This window comes from Mustela nivalis, assembly GCF_964662115.1.
Source record: "Mustela nivalis genome assembly, chromosome: 7".
Classification (NCBI taxonomy): domain Eukaryota; kingdom Metazoa; phylum Chordata; class Mammalia; order Carnivora; family Mustelidae; genus Mustela; species Mustela nivalis.
This window is the reverse complement of record NC_139026.1, coordinates 94,965,020-94,980,960: the sequence shown is the minus strand read 5'-3', so window position 1 is coordinate 94,980,960 and position 15,941 is coordinate 94,965,020. Positions and strand designations below refer to the sequence as shown.

General features: G+C 48.1%; 2 protein-coding genes across 4 annotated transcripts; one reads left to right on the top strand and one right to left on the bottom strand.

The window, feature by feature from the left end:
• Positions 1–874: 874 nt before the first annotated feature.
• CDK2 (cyclin dependent kinase 2) lies at positions 875–6,504 on the bottom strand. Of its 3 annotated transcripts, XM_082741744.1 has the most exons (8): positions 6,145–6,495; positions 5,344–5,421; positions 5,115–5,235; positions 4,283–4,453; positions 3,712–3,813; positions 2,892–3,035; positions 2,385–2,588; positions 875–2,115 (listed from the first exon to the last, which is right to left on the bottom strand). In XM_082741744.1, exons 1-8 carry the CDS (start codon positions 6,258–6,260, stop codon positions 2,011–2,013), a joined length of 1,041 nt encoding a protein of 346 aa, XP_082597870.1. In that variant the 5' UTR covers positions 6,261–6,495; the 3' UTR covers positions 875–2,010. The 3 variants fall into 3 exon arrangements, with proteins under 3 accessions (XP_082597870.1, XP_082597871.1, XP_082597872.1); XM_082741745.1 differs by lacking the exon at positions 2,892–3,035 and having other exon boundaries at positions 6,145–6,504; XM_082741746.1 differs by lacking the exons at positions 2,892–3,035; positions 3,712–3,813.
• Positions 6,505–6,618: 114 nt separating this feature from the next.
• On the top strand, positions 6,619–15,861 carry PMEL (premelanosome protein). Its single transcript, XM_082741708.1, has 12 exons — positions 6,619–6,635; positions 7,206–7,331; positions 9,776–9,886; positions 10,035–10,181; positions 10,893–11,027; positions 11,392–11,553; positions 11,825–12,523; positions 13,421–13,537; positions 13,773–13,857; positions 13,969–14,174; positions 14,273–14,360; positions 15,608–15,861. Exons 2-12 carry the CDS (start codon positions 7,256–7,258, stop codon positions 15,750–15,752), a joined length of 1,971 nt encoding a protein of 656 aa, XP_082597834.1. The 5' UTR covers positions 6,619–6,635; positions 7,206–7,255; the 3' UTR covers positions 15,753–15,861.
• Positions 15,862–15,941: the final 80 nt, after the last annotated feature.

The following is a 15,941-nucleotide window of genomic DNA, read 5'->3' as shown; positions in this document are numbered from 1 at the left end:
GAACTTGAATGGCAGGCAAGGCGGGGTTGAAAGAAGACTTAGGAAGGCCGCGGCTGACCTTCGCCCCTCCCCCCGGATTTGGCGGGGGCTGACCCTGGCGCCCCGCCCTCTATGACAGATTGACGGCGTAAAAAGAAACATCTCACCTAAGGACCCAGAGCCTGGGACTTTAAGTGGCACTCTTGTCGATGCGACCTCTTTTTTGTGGGGCCTCAGAGGACAGGATTTTTTGGGGTGGCCGGTGCCGGTGGTCTGAGATGTTTTTCGGTGGGGTTGAGACGGAGGCAACTCCAGTTAAGTGGTAGCTTGGGGAGACTTTATCACCCTCCATTATAATTTTTCATACAGACAACTGATATATTCTGAGTCGTATGTAAATGTGATTAAAGTATCTTTAGAAAACTGTGATGTACAATAAAACAGAAAAACGACGAGCTTACCGGGAAATTCAGTGTTCAGGCGAATTCCCATTGGAGCCCACTACCAACCGCACTGCTGCTCCTAAGGCCCTCCTAAGTCTCTGAAATTCTGGAATTGCCACCTTGAATGTATATGTATGTGGTGTGTGTGTGTGTGTGTGTGTGTGTGTGTGTGTGTTTGTGTGTGTTGTCAGGGGATGATTCAGGTTTGTGGGGAAAGTGAAGTAGGTTTCTGTTTCCCCAGCAATAAAATGGGGGCAACAGTTCCCATTTTGTCCACTTTCAGCACTATCCCAGTTGCATAAAAGTGGCTAAACTGGGTGAGGTGGGTAGCCCTGCACAGAGAGATTAGTGAAAGGGGAGCTCTGAAACCAGCTATCACATATACACATTCATATTCTCTCTCTCACATCATTCTTTCAGTAAATAAATATGTAATTAAAGGAGGAAAGTGATAAACTATAAAACTAGGAACTTTTGTTTTTAATGATTACAAACTAAATTACAAATAACGTTAATAGCAAGAACACTTGAAGAGGTGGGAGAAGAGAGACAAAATCATAAAAAGGAAAAATACTCTTTTTTAAACATTTGCATTACAAAATCCCAAGGTGCACGTGGCAACTCATCCACCCATTCCTACTTAAAAAACTACTATAACCTGAATGAAATATAAATATAATTGTTCATCCTTCTTTTAAAGAAAAAAATTTTCCCAATGCCCTCATTCAGTCCCAGCCCTAAAAACGTGTCAGCATTCTCAAAATGATGTCTAAACCCTAATTTCCACTCCTGTGGGTGTTGGCCTTCAGAGGAAGATGGGACCTAGGACATTAAGAACTAAGAATCTTAAAAGGAAGAGAAACATTCAGACAACTTTTCCTTGCCTCATAAGGCCATGGTAAAGCACAGTCCCTGTTCTAGAGCTTCCTAATCACCTCTTGCCCATAGGAGGGACAGATAGGGGGTCTAGGGGCAATCATTTCTACTGTAGTCCCATCAGGGCTACAGAGACTGGAAGTCTTGAGTCTCCTAGACTGTTAGGTGAGATGAAACACTAAAACTAGGGTATAAACTGGTTGGTCTACTTTATAACCTAATTCTTTAAAAACAGGGCTCTCCCTATGTTTTTGTTTTGCTTGGTTTTCAAAAGTTCCAACTTAGGTCCTCTGCTATCAGTTGGTCTTACACAGTGGCCACAGAAGGCTTGGTGTGTCTGTCATCTTAAACACAGGAAATAATAATTTCAGGGCTTTCAGAGATTGGGATGGCAAACCCTATGTGGGGGGTGGGGGGGAAAGAGTCAGTCTTTTTTTTTTTTTTTTTTTTTAATACCAGCCCTCCTCAGCAATGACTAAGAGGAGGGGGAGAGGGTGATGGAGGGACTTAAGTGCATCTAATACTGAAGCTTCCTTTCATTTTCACCTGTTTCTCCCCTCTACCCCTTATATCCCAAGTTGGCTGGCTAAGAGGGGGAGGTGGGTGTGAAGGCAGCCAGACCAGAACAGAGGGCAAACAGCCCAGGGCCAAGCCAAATGAGGGCCCTCTGGAGGAGAGGGTGAGACTTGGGGTAGGGGCTGGGGGAAAGACATCAGAGTCGAAGGTGGGGTACTGGCTTGGTCACATCCTGGAAGAAAGGGTGAGCCAGAGCTGCCTTTGCCGAAATCCGCTTGTTGGGGTCGTAGTGCAGCATTTGCTGGAGGGAGAGATGTATGCTGACTTCAGTGATGTGACAGTGGACTACATGGGCAGCAGGTGTTCCAAGAAATCAGGAAACCAGAATTCCTTTAACCCCAATTCCCTCCTCCCTATATTTGAATAGGTGTGCCAATAGGGAGAGAGAAAAGCAGGGGCTAGGGAAATGCCAAGACCCAGAGTCCAGGGTCTCATCTTCCTTCATCCTGGAAAAAAACCTGCCCTAGGGGAGTAAATGAGAGGAAATGGGTGCCCATCCCCAACTCTCACCGATAGCAAGCTCCGTCCATCTTCATTCAAGGGAGGAACAACCTTGCTAAAATCCTGCCGGGCCCACTTGGGGAAACTTGGCTTATAATCAGGCATAGAAGTAACTCCTGGCCAAACCACTTCATCTGGGGTCCCCAGAGTCCGAAAGATCCGGAAAAGTTGGTCAATTTCAGAATCTCCAGGGAATAAGGCCCGGCGGGTCACCTGAAAATGGGGAAAGAGAAAAGGCCAAGACCCGCACTGACGTCAGTCAAAGCTGCTCCCTGTGCAAAGAAGGTTCCCACAGGCAGTGGAAGGTCAGCTGGGCCCCATGACTCCCTCCCCAGGGCCTTTCATGGGGTCAGTCACACAGAGCTTGAGACAATGAAGTCCCTTCATCTCTCTCCTCGCCCCCTCCTTCCTTCCCCCAACCATGCCTTTGCAGATCCCCAAGGCTGGGTGGGGCTGGGAGGGGGTGAATGTCTGGGGTGCCACTGACATGTAGCAAAGGGATCCCAAGCCACTCACGGGGTGTGGGGTAGACACTGCGGTCATCCCCCCTCCTTGTGATGCAGCCACTTCTAGATAGGAGCACAGCGGGCAGAGACTGTGTCTTCCATTTCTTCTGTGTTCCCCACAGCACCTAGCATGGTGCTGGGTACACACTAGGTGCTTAACAAATATTTTTTGATGAATTGAGAGAGGAATATGGGCAATTGTAAGGTAATGTACTGGGGGATAAATGCACATTTTACATACAGGCTAATGGTTTCTAAGCCCCCAGTTACAACCCAAATAAAGGACCATAAAACAAATTGCTGATTTGATTTGAAAATGCAGCCCACTCCACTGTTATATTAAAGGGGACAAAAGCTCCTATGAAAGGCTGGGGCTCGGGGATTCTTCATTCTGAAGAGCCAGAAGTTGAGGGGCACATGATTTAAGTTTGTAGTTTAAATAAACAGTATAGATAAGGTGAATACAGTTGGTTTCGCTGTACTCCTGGAACCCTACAATAAGGTCTACAGGCCAAATGAAGGAGGCACCAAATGGTAGGTACTCATTCTCCCAAATAAATGCAAACTAAAGCTAAAACAGCTACAGATTTAGCTCAGTTTGTCAATAAGAGATGTGTATTAAGTGCTAAGGCCGTCTGAGGCTGTACCAACATTGTGGTTGACATCAAGGACAACAGTCCTGTCCTTTCCCCCCTACCCGCCTTGGTGCTACTCTGGAGAAAGAAGTCCTATGATAACAGAAGTGCCACTGGTCTAGGCAGAGAAATAATTCTGGTGTTCTTGAATATGGGGAAGAGTGAACTGGGTGGAACTTGGGCTTGCCTCCATACCATCTCAGCAAAGATGCAGCCCAGGCTCCAGATATCTACAGCTGTGGAGTAGTACTTGCAGCCCAGAAGGATTTCAGGTGCTCGATACCACAGGGTCACGACCTGGGGACAAGAGCAGGAAGAGGAGGGGTGGTGCACAGGGCATGGTGATTCCCACATCTCAGCTCCTCAGTGTTACTCTGCTAACTCTCTTTCCCTTCTTCCTTCCCATATTTCTAACTTTCCCTCATTAAATGATTACATACAACTTCTTAGACCAGAGTTAGCCTCGCCCATGACTCTGAGGACCATATTTTCTGAACCCACAATTTGCAACCCTCCTGGAAAACTTGAGACAAGCGGTCCTAATTTTTAACAGTGTGCCATCCAGCTTTCCTGGCTTGGTACCTATCAAAGCCCAGTTAGCCCCACAGTATGAACTCAGTGCATACTCTAAAACTTCTTGGGGTGCCAGAGATACTTTCCATCTAGTGGAGAGAGAAACTGCTGGCCAGGTAGGTTTAGTAATTTTGTGAATGTCCTTGTTAACACCTTCCAGAAGTTCAGAGAAGAAATGCAGAGAGGGTCTCACCTCATGGGTGTAAGTACGAACAGGGACTCCAAAGGCTCTGGCTAGTCCAAAGTCTGCTAGCTTGATGGCCCCCTCTGCATTGATAAGCAGATTCTGAGGTTTGAGGTCTCGGTGCAGAACCCGATGAGAATGGCAGAAGGCTAGGCCTTGGAGCAGCTGGAACAGATAGCTCTGACAAAGAAGAGAGAGAGGACTTTGTTTCTCTACCACAGTGAGCTATTAGGGTCTACTCTGCCTGCAAAGCTTGACTACAGCCTTTTACTGTATTGGATTATAATGACATGTTTATAAACTGTATCTCCCCATGGAGTGAGAGGCCCTTCCAGTGAAGACAAGGACCAGGTCTTATTTAGTTTTGCATCTCTTTTCCATATCCTGTGCCTAGCACATTGAATGTGCTCAATGTGCATTGAATAAACGCTTGTTGATAGAGTGAAAGTAGCTCAGGGAGTAAAGAACCCAGAGCTAGAACAGACAGCAGTGATTCACTGACTATTTCTCCTACCAAACAAGTGGAAGGGCTTCTTGGAGGAATCTACCAAGTGCCCTCAAGTCCCATTTATCTGAGTTTCATCTGACTTTCCACCTGTGCTACAAAATTGACTCACTAGAGTTTCAACTTCTTTGATTCTCCTGACCAGCCCAGGGGTTAATAAGCATAATGAACAGTGAAAGAGCCACAAAAGAAAGGGGTGTGTGTGTGTGTGTGTGTGTAGGGGGATGAGGGCTGGGAAGGAAGCCAAGATTAAAAATCATCACTCTGTCTGAATTGCCCCCTTTCAGAACCCACAAAACTTGCCCATGTTGGGGAGGAGTTGATGAGAAGGATTACCTTGATGAGGGGAAGAGGAATGCCAGTCAAAGCAGAGGCATCCATAAATTTCTTCAGATCCTGATGCAGAAACTCAAAAACCAGGTAGAGTTTGTTTTCCGTGTGGATGACATCCAGCAGCCTAGGTAAGGGAGGTCCAGAAATGGAGGTGAGTTAGAGTAATGCCCAGGCTACAAAGACAGAACACATCCTCCTTCACTGTCAGAGCGCTTTCTAGGTGTATACTTACTTGACAATATTAGGGTGGTTAAGCTCCTTAAGCAGAGAGATCTCTCGTATAGCAGTACTGGGTACACCCTCTGTCTCACTTGGAGAGGTTGAGAAAGCAGAGATAGGAATGTGGTTACAAATACTCCTTTCCCCCCAGCCCAGTCATTCTTTTCCTCCCAATGACAGACCACCCCAGCATCCCCTAGGAAAGTGAGAAAAGAGAAAGGGTGCTGTAGGAGTTAATTCATGGGTGGACAGGGAGTGGTTTTTGGATACGTTAAGGTCATTATTTCTTCTTTTCCTAGGGTAGGTAGGTAAAGCCTTCTGGTGGAGGTGAAGAAGAGAGAAGGTAACAGGGAAAAAATAGGAGTAGCAGCACCCAGCCTCCCTAGAGGGGCCAGTGAGGTTCAACTGCCATTCTTTTGAAAGAGGTAGAGAATTCTAAGATGAGGGTGGGGCTGGGGCAGTGAGGAGGGCTCTTCATTCAGAAAGGTGTTCTTCACCGGTTCCCACAAAACCCAACTCTACGGAGAGTCCTGGACCCCATCTCTGAGGCCTCCTTCCTCTTTCTGAGTCTTTCTGACTGCACATTTGGGGGCATCACTCGGCTTTGGGGAGGAAGTTTCCCGTAGATTCTACACTGCCCTGTACTCTCCACAGGGAAACCCTTCACTGTCCTCCAACCCACCTCTCCACTTCAAAAGAAGTCCCTCCCTGCTACCTTCCGGTCCTTGGACGGCTACCCGCCTCTTGGGGTGGGGGCGGGGGGCACTCAAGGAGCTCCCGAGTTAGAGGAGTCCCGGGTACAGAGGCCACTCACGTGTCCAGGCGGATTTTTTTAAGCGCCACCACTTCTCCCGTCACCTTGTTTTTGGCTTTGTACACAACTCCGTACGTGCCCTCTCCGATCTTTTCCACTTTTTGGAAGTTCTCCATGAAGCGCTAGCGAGTCGGGTCAGCCCGGCCCTGGAGCTGGGGCCTGGGAACCCTGCAAAAGGCGGGCCCCGGCTCTCGGGGAGTGGAGGAGGGGGAAACCGGCCCAGCTCTGCAGCCCCAGGTCGGGATGGAACGGAGTGTATCTCTCGCTCTTGTCAATTTGTCCAACTTGAAACAATGTTGCCGCCTCCCCTCCAGTTCCCTACCGCCACCAGAGGCCCCGCCCCTCCTTCCCGCGTTTCCCTAGCTCCGCCCCTAACCCTTCCTATTGGTTAACGTCAGAGCGGGGGGTGAGCCCAGCGCCCTAGCCGCAGCAAATGACTCCACTTCACGCAAGTTTAGTTCTGAGGCTACTTAATACAAGTTTCTGTCTCGGTGGGGAAGCTAAATGTCTTTTTCCAAGTACCTGGTTTGAAGTCGAGTTTCTCATCTGTTTCTGAATCTGTAGGGATTTCCTGATCTTTAATTTGCCGTTTCACCAACCCTAGGAAAATGTGTCTCGTCCTAAGATTAAATTCCACCTGGCCCAGAAAATCTGTTTTAATAGCAGGAAGCTAGGAATCTCGTTGTATGGGTTTTCTGGGCCTCAAAGATGTTCGTCTCGCGTCTTTATCCACCTTATTCTGTCTCTGTGGTTTGGGATGCAGGGCCTCTGTTTCTGAGAGGTTTCCTGGCTTGACTCAAAACTAGATTGATTCACCAGCCTATGATGAATTTTATGTGTCGGGTACATGTTACGTAGTTGACCTTCCACCAATTATTTCCGATTTCCCAGTCAATAAGGGTGTGACCTAGTGAAACCAAAAACTGACATTGAGTAGCGGATGTCCAGTGACCAGGATCCCTTGTCAGTTCTGCCTTTCTTTGGTCCTCCTGCCCCTCCCAAGCTTCTCCAGGAGGGAGAGGGGGAAGGGCTATGCAAATGAGCACCCCTCTCCTATATAGGGGCTTGTCCCAGCCCCCCAGCGTCTTTCGTTGCTGGAAGAAAGAACAAGATGAGTCTGGTGCTGAGGAAATGCCTTCTCTTTATGGCTGTGATGAGTTCTCTTCTGGCTGTGGGGGCCACAGAAGGTGAGTGTGTGGTGTGTGGACATGAACAAGTGTGAATTTGTGGTTGCACACCTGCTCTGGTTTTTCCCCTCCTCATGGGAGATACCAGCAATATTTCAGGCTTCTCATACCCATTTGATTTAGCGATGGCATGGGCATCTGAGCTCCCTCACTATGCGGAGATTTGGGACTGAGCTTGAAAATAATCCCATCTGCTTGGAAGGGCAAAAGGTTAGTGGGTCATTGTGGCCCTAATTCTGAGGCTCCCTGGACAATGAGCTGGAGCAGGGGCTTCAAAAGGGAATACATGGAAGACTTAGGGAATGACTCAGGCACTTGGGATAGGGTATTATAAGTGAGGACTAAAAGAATATGGCATTGGATAGAAAAGGTAAGGAGGTACCACCTCCCCTCTTTGGGTTGGGGATGGGTGAACACAGCTCATGCTTTTGTTCTAGGGCTGGAAGAGACAGGCAGAGGGGTCTCAGCTGAGCATCACATGAAAAGGCTCTGGGGGATTGGGGCCTCGTGACAGGAGCAAGGGGTGGGGGTGGGGGTGGTGAGAGGGTCTGGAATGTCCCGTGCTGCTCTGAGGAGGGAGGGTTGGGAGTGAAGAAAGAATATCTTTCTCAAGAAGGATATCTTGAGATCTTGAGATCTTGAGCTCAAGAAAGGATATCTTATGATTCTCTTACTCTAGTGGTGGGATGCTCAATGAGATGATTCTAGATGCCCCCCCCCCCCCGCAGACTCAGCTAGGTTTCCAGTACACATTAGAAATGCAGTGAAGGTAGTTTCTCCTGTGCTAAAATATAGATATCATATCCCACTATCCCCTCTGTCTCTCTAGATCCCTGGTCTCTAGACTTCTGGGAAGTTCTCCTTGATCTGACTTCCCTCTTTTATGCTGCAGTTTCAAGTCTTTTTCTTTACTATTTCCTTAATGTATTCTGGAAATATTCTGTTCATACCTGTCTATCTGAGCCTCTTAAAAGATTGTGCTTACTCTTTGGATTCTGGTTTTTTCAATCATAAGATATTTTTAGATATTCATGAAATTTTATATGAATTGGGTTCTATAATTTTGTCCATTGTGAAAAGACATTGTGCTTATTCAAGAAAATGTTCATATTTTTTACAGATATGTACTGAAATTGTAGAGTTAAAAGAACAAGATGTCTGCAGTTTGCTTCTAAATACTTTAGCCAACAAATAAACAAACAAAAACAGCAAAGGACAGATAAAGCAAATGTGGCAAGATGTTGATAGTTGTTGTACCTGGGTGAGGCATATATAGATCCTTTTTTTTTTTAAAAGATTTTATTTATTTATTTGACAGAGATCACAAGGAGGCAGAGAGGCAGGCAGAGAGAGAGAGAGGAGGATAGAGAGCCCGATGCAGGGCTCGATCCCAGGACCCTGAGATCATGACCTAAGCCAAAGGCAGAGGCTTAACCCACTGAGCCACCCAGGTGCCCCTAGATCCTTTTTTCATATTATATGAGGGAGCTCAGATGCCCATGCCATCGCTAAATCAAATGGGTAGGAGAAGCCTGAAATATGATCATATCAGATCATATCCTTTTTTCTCAACCCTCTCTCTTGGTCAGTTATAATTTTGTCTGCTTGGTCCCCACTCCCAAATTTTGCCTGCCTCTGATCCATCCTCTACACTGCTTGCCATGGCGGTCCTTCTAAAACACAGATCTGGTCATATTCAAAAAGCTTCTGAAGGGTAAATTTTATGTTATAGGAATTATATCTCAATGAAACAAACACAATCTCCTGCTGTGGCCTACCCTACAGAATGAAGGCCAAATTCCTTTGCTTGGCACTCAGGGCCTTTACTTGTCTTCTTGGCCTCATCTCTTACAGTGTGTATCAACCACACGGGAAGTTTCTATCATGCCTCCATGCATGCATCCTCTTGTGTTGGTCCTTCTGCCCAGAGTGCTCTATCCCACAGGCAAACTCCTCACTCCAGTGGTCTTTCCCAATCTGCCAGAGTGGAACCAATCCCTTTAGTCTGTTGTTTTGTTGCACTTTGTGCATGTCTGTTATGGCTCATATTAAGCAGTGCCTTGAATTATTAGAATTGTATGGACATGTCTTGAATCCCTCCAGGGCCGTATCTTATTCATTTCTTAAGTCCTTTGTACCTAGCACATGGTGGCTATTCAGTAATTTAAAATCCCCTGACAAGGGCGCCAGGGTGGCTCAGTGGGTTAAAGCCTCTGCCTTCAGCTCGGGTCCTGGGTTCGAGCCCCACATCAGGCTCTCTGCTCAGCAGGAGCCAGCCTGCCTCCTCTTCTCTCTCTCTCTCTGCCTGCCTCTCTGCCTACTTGTGATCTGTATTTGTCAAATAAATAAAATCTTTTAAAAAGTAAATAAAATAAAATAAAATAAAATCCCCTGACAAGGGACTGAGGGGTGAACCTAGGGCTTTCATGGTACCTTCTTTACAGGACCCAGAGACCAGGACTGGCTTGGTGTCCAAAGGCAGCTTACAACTAAAGCCTGGAACAGGCAGCTGTATCCAGAGTGGGCAGAAATACAGAGGCCTGACTGCTGGAGAGGTGAGAAATTGGCAATTTCCAGGGAGGGCATGGGATGTTGAGAGGAGCAAGATATGGGTTGAATGGAGCTTGGGGAAGATGGGAAGGGGAAAGCTATAAGGGGAGGAAAAACCAAGGAGTCCCAGCTAATGCAGCTAGTCCTTCCCAGGTGGCCAGGTGTCCTTGAAGGTCAGTAATGATGGGCCTACACTGGTTGGGGCAAATGCCTCCTTCTCTATTGCCCTGCACTTCCCTGAAAGCCAAAAGGTGCTGCCAGATGGGCAAGTCGTCTGGGCCAACAACACCATCATCAATGGTGAGTACCTCTCTACTCCAGGCCCTTATTCCAAGGGCTCAGATTGGTTGGCGTCCCCCGTGAGCTCAAGGAATGTCCCCCTTCCACTCTACTTTTTTTAGCAAATTATATACATATTCTATAATATTCGTTGTAGAAAAAAATTTTAAAAACACAGATAAAGCAAAAAAAATCTATATAGTATGCAAAATTGGGGACAAAAGGCCCAGTGGACCTAGAGTTTAGACAGACATAGATTTAAATTTATAAATAGCACGTTACCCTGGGCAAGTTACTTAACTGTTCTGTGCTTCCATTGCCTTCTCTGTATGAGGGGGATACAAGGATACCCACCTTGAACGTTTGTTGTAAGGATTAAAATGTGATAATATATAAAGAATTGAGCATAATACCTGCCCTAGGCTAAGGTGAGGCCCAGTAAGTGTTAGCTGATGCTCTTATTGTTTTTATCCCACTAGCTAGGGCAAACCACTGTAAACATGTTGATATATGATATTCCAGTCTCTTTCCTCTGTCTGTCATTGAGTACACATGGATCTTTAATTCCAGTTTCCATTCTTTCTGCTACCACCCCAAATGGGTGATAGCAAAGGGAACATACTATGTAGCTAAGGAGTATTCCCACAGCCCCCCTCTGGGAGCCCTGGTAGGGGTTTTGATGTATAGAAAGGAATGCCAGGTTTCAAGGATGACTCCGTGTCTACCCTTCAGGGAGCCAGGTGTGGAGAGGACAGCCAGTGTATCCCCAGGTACCTAACGATGCCTGCATCTTCCCTGATGGGAAGGCCTGCCCACCTGGCCATTGGTCTCAGACAAGAAGCTTTGTTTATGTCTGGAAGACCTGGGGTGAGTCATCCATACTTGGATTCACCTCTTCCTACCTGATCCTGTTTCATTTTGCTCTGTGAGTTTCCCTAATCTTCATTGCCCCCATGGCTCTTTCCTCTTCTATAGCACCTAGCCCCCTCCCACTCTCTACATTATAATTGTTTCTGGGAGCCCTTCCCCAATTATTGTCCTATCCCATGGAGCCCCTTACCAGGATTCTTTTCCTGACCCTCATAGGACAACCTTCCAAATACTATCAGAAATAACCATACTTAATAGATTACTTGACCTTCCTTCTCTGATGTCCTGTCTCTAATCCTTCCCCTCCGTTGCCTTTGATCAGTACCTCCCCAACCCCTGCTTTTCTTTTCAAAAACCTCAGGCCAATACTGGCAAGTTCTGGGGGGCCCAGTGTCAGGACTGAGCATTGTGACAGGCAAGGCAATGCTGGGCACACATACCATGGAAGTGACTGTCTACCACCGCAGGGAGTCCCAGAGCTACGTGCCCCTTGCTCACTCCTGCTCAGCCTTCACCATTACGGGTAAGGATTCAGGAAGGGGCAGAGCCCGTTGCAAGGAGGTAAAAGATGGGGAGGCCTGGCCTGACTGGAAAGAAGAGAAGGGAAAGGGGAAAATGGAATGGGGAAAAGGGAAATGGTGTGTAACCTTAAAAGGGCAGAGCCAGGAAGACGTGGGCGGAAGAATGTGGGGCTTGGAGCCAGTGAAGGTCCAGTCAGCTTGAGTTGGAGAGTGTGGCTGTGAAAGAAGCTGGGGCCCACGTCTAGTTCTCACCTTTTCTGGCTCCAATCCCAGACCAGGTGCCTTTCTCCGTGAGTGTGTCCCAGCTGCAGGCCTTGGATGGAGGGAACAAGCACTTCCTGAGAAATCATCCTTTGACCTTTGCCCTCCAGCTCCATGACCCCAGTGGTTATTTGTCCGGGGCTGACCTCTCCTACACCTGGGACTTTGGAGACCATACTGGGACCCTGATCTCTCGGGCCCTCGTGGTCACTCACACTTACCTAGAGTCCGGCCCAATCACTGCCCAGGTAGTGCTGCAGGCTGCCATTCCTCTCACATCCTGTGGCTCCTCCCCAGTTCCAGTCACCACAGATGGGCACGTGCCAACTGCAGAGGCCCCTGGCACCACAGCTGAGCACGTGCCTACTGCAGAAGTCAGAAGTACTACACGTAGTCAGGTGCCAACTGCGGAGCCTTCCAGAACCACAGCTGTGCAGATGCCGACCACGGAGGTCACTACACTCGTACAGGTGTTAAGCACAGAGGGCACAGGTACTACAGCTGAGCAGGTTCCAAGCTCAGAGGCCACAGGTACCACACTTGCAGAGACTGTAGGTACAACCCGTGAAGGGTCAACCGCAGAGCCCTCTGGAACCACAGCTGCACAGGTAACAACGAAAGAGTCGGTGGAGCCTACAGCTGGAGAGGTGCCCACACCTGAGCCTGAGGGTCCAGACGCCAACTCTTTCTTGTCTATGGAAGGTATAACAGGTAAGAGGGCCAGTGTGAACGAGGTTCATTGGGGTGGGGCATTTGTCACTACTCTGAAGAGCTCAAAGACTTACCCAATCCTTTGCTCATCAATGGAATCCCATCAGAGCTCCCACTAGTTTTAGGCCCTCAAGTCCCTCTTAGTAACATGGAATAGATATGGAAACCAGGAAACCAGGGTCTCCCCTGGGCCATGGAGCGAGTGCTTGCTGCTTCTCTGTCCCTGAGGAGAGTTATTCCCTGAGGAGAAGGCCAGGGAACACACCGCGGTCATTTACATAATAATCGGATCTCACTTTTTTGTGCAAGTATAAATGCATAATATTCTGTCTCAGATTCTGGCACCATTTCCCACCCCTGGATTCTATCTTAAATCAGGTCAACCTGAAATTGTGGTAGGAACGCTGAAAAGGTAGGCGTGACAGGGTGGCACTTGTGTTGTGTCTAGACAAGGACCCAGCACAATGTGGGGGGAGAGAAACATTTGGGATTTCTTTCTTTCTTTTTTTTTTTTTTTTTAAGATTTTATTTATTTATTTGATAGAGAGAAATCACAAGTAGATGGAGAGGCAGGCAGAGAGAGAGAGAGAGAAGCAGGCTCCCTGCTGAGCAGAGAGCCCGATTCGGGACTCCATCCCAGGACCCTGTGATCATGACCTGAGCCGAAGGCAGTGGCTTAACCCACTGAGCCACCCAGGCGCCCACATTTGGGATTTCTTAAAACTCCAACTCTACTAACTGTGTGACTCCAGGGTGCCTATTCCTCCTTCTGGGCTCTAGTTTCCTTATCTGTAAAATGAGGTTTTCCAGGTTTTTTTCTGATTCCAAGTCATGATCCACCAGCTCTGTGTCTACCTAGAAAAATGCCTGTGTGGCCTCTACTTCCTCTCCTGCCAGGTTCCCAGAGTCCCCTGCTGGATGATGCAGCTACCTTAATCCTGGCAAAGCGACAGACCCCTCTGGATTGTGTTCTATATCGATACGGCTCCTTTTCTCTCACCCTGGACATTGTCCGTGAGTCTTGACTGCTTTGGGGGCTGGTGGAGGGAGGTGTGTACTGCCTAAGGCCGGCCAGTGGAAGCATACCTTGGAGGGAGTTACTAAGCGGGACAAGAACACTCAAATTCCAGCATTTTTCTTTTGAAGGCAGGGATGGGATTGGGGAAGCAGGCCTAGGGTTTTCCTCTCTGTGGGCCTTTGGAGAGGCCTGGTAGACGCATCCCAGACCTAAACTCTTGCAACTTTGCAGGAGGTATTGAGAGAGCTGAGATCCTACAGGCTGTGCCATCCAGCGAAGGGGATGCATTTGAGCTGACAGTTTCTTGCCAAGGAGGGTGAGTGTCCCACTAGTTGTCCTGAGAAATCTTAGATTGACTGTTGCATTGCTCTCTGGTGTCTAGTGCTCCCTCCCAGTTGCCCTGACTTAAGTTGGACACCTCTTGCAGACTGCCCAAGGAAGCTTGCATGGACATCTCCTCACCAGGCTGCCGGCCCCCTGCCCAGCGGCTCTGTCAGCCTGTGCCACCCAGCCCTGCCTGCCAGCTGGTTTTACACCAAGTCCTAAAGGGTGGCTCAGGGACCTACTGCCTCAATGTGTCTTTGGCCGATGCCAACAGTCTGGCAATGGTCAGCACCCAGCTTGTAATGCCTGGTAGGTACCTGGACAAGAGTTAGGATGAAGAGGGGGAATGGGCAGAGGCTATGTGGCAGGGAGCAGACACTAACCGAAGCCTGGGATTCTGCTCACAGGTCAAGAAGCAGGCCTTGGACAGGCTCCCCTGTTTGTGGGCATCTTGCTGGTGTTGATGGCTACGGTGCTTGTATCTCTGATATATAGGTGAGAGTCCCACTGTCTAGTTCACACCCCCTTATCCCTTATTACCACTACTCATTTTTCCTCAAGAGGAGAAGAAACCACCACTTCTTTTGAAGAAGCATGGTATCCAAGGAAAGAGCCCAAACTTGGAAGTTAAATGGACCTGGGCTGTAGTCTGGCTGGAGGGACCTTGGGAAAGCAGCTTAACATCTCTGAGCCTCTAATAAGTAGGAAAACTAGTATCTGCCATAGGTGGCCGTTGTAAGGATTAGAGATAATATGGGTAAAGCACCATATTATGCTACAGCTCTGAAGCAGGAGTATAATAAGTGATGATACTGATGACTATTGTTTTTTTTTTAAATATTTTATTTATTTTATTTGACAGACAGAGATTACAAGTAGGCAGAGAGGCAGGCAGAGAGAGAAGGAAGCTCCTGCTGAGCAAAGAGCCCGATGCGGGGCTTGATCCCAGGACCCTGGGATCATGACCTGAGCCGAAGGCAGAGGCTTTAACCCACTGAGCCACCCAGGCGCCCCACTGATGACTATTGTTATTAATAATATCAAGAGTGGGGCACCTGGGTGGCTTAGTGGGTTAAGCCTCTGCCTTCAGCTCAGGTCATGATCCCAGGGTTCTGGGATCAAGCCCTGCATCGGGCTCTCTGCTCAGCAGGGAGCCTGCTTCTCCCTCTCCCTGCCTGCCTCCCTGCCTACTTGTGATCTCTCTCTGTCAAATAAATAAATAAAATCTTAAAAAAATAATAATATCAAGAGTGGAGTAAACTGAGGTGCCTGGGTGGCTCAGTGGGTTAAAGCCTCTGCCTTTGGCTCAGGTCATGATCCTGGGGTCCTGGGATCGAGCCCTGCATCAGGCTCTCTGCTCTGCAGGGAGCCTGCTTCCTCTCCTCTCTCTCTGCCTGCGTCTCTGCCTACTTGTGATCTCTGTCAAATAAATAAATAGAATCTTTAAAAAAAAAAAAAAAAGAGTGGAGGAAATTGGGTGACCTGAGTCCTCTGCCCATAAGTGAGAAGGGCAGATCCTCAGGCCTAGAATGCCAAGGTCCTCAAAGCCAGGAAGCTTGTAGGGTAAGAGGGGAATAGATAGAGGTTACCATAAAAACAAGACAAGATGAAACTTGTTGGGTGAGAATGGGAGGGAGCTAGGATCAAGGTCAAGTAAACCGGGGGCCTCTGTTTTGGAGAAGCATAGATAGGCTTCTTTTGTCCATTGCTAATCAGTTTCTGCCTTCTTCTCCCAATTTCAGGCGAAGACTTCTGAAGCAGGGCTCAGCTCTCCCCGTTCCCCAGCTGCCACATGGTAGCAGCCATTGGTTGCGGCTGCCCCAGGTCTTCCGCTCTTGCCCCATTGGTGAGAACAGGCCCCTCCTAAGTGGGCAGCAGCAGGTCTGAGTAGTCTCACGTGATGCTGTGATTTGCTGAGGGTGGACAGCCATACCTATCTTTTCTCCAGTCTTCCCTTGGAGACTACCATTACCTGGAATAAATACTCAGAACCTGATCTGGCTTCTGGGAGTATCTATGTCATTTGAGGAGGGGAGGTATATGGGAAGGAGGTGTACCATTTACTTAACAGATATC

What these genes read in the sequence shown, in the direction of transcription:
- CDK2 (XM_082741744.1), bottom strand. Translation starts at nt 6,260, where the DNA reads ATGGAGAACTTCCAAAAAGTGGAAAAGATCGGAGAGGGCACGTACGGA. An exon ending in TTCCTCTTCCCCTCATCAAG is followed by an intron (nt 4,454 to 5,114) that starts GTAATCCTTCTC and finishes CTTCTTTGTCAG; the next exon opens with AGCTATCTGTTCCAGCTGCT. An exon ending in ATGGACGGAGCTTGCTATCG is followed by an intron (nt 2,116 to 2,384) that starts GTGAGAGTTGGG and finishes CTCTCCCTCCAG; the next exon opens with CAAATGCTGCACTACGACCC.
- PMEL (XM_082741708.1), top strand. Translation starts at nt 7,256, where the DNA reads ATGAGTCTGGTGCTGAGGAAATGCCTTCTCTTTATGGCTGTGATGAGT. An exon ending in GAGGCCTGACTGCTGGAGAG is followed by an intron (nt 9,887 to 10,034) that starts GTGAGAAATTGG and finishes AGTCCTTCCCAG; the next exon opens with GTGGCCAGGTGTCCTTGAAG. An exon ending in CTTGTATCTCTGATATATAG is followed by an intron (nt 14,361 to 15,607) that starts GTGAGAGTCCCA and finishes TCCCAATTTCAG; the next exon opens with GCGAAGACTTCTGAAGCAGG.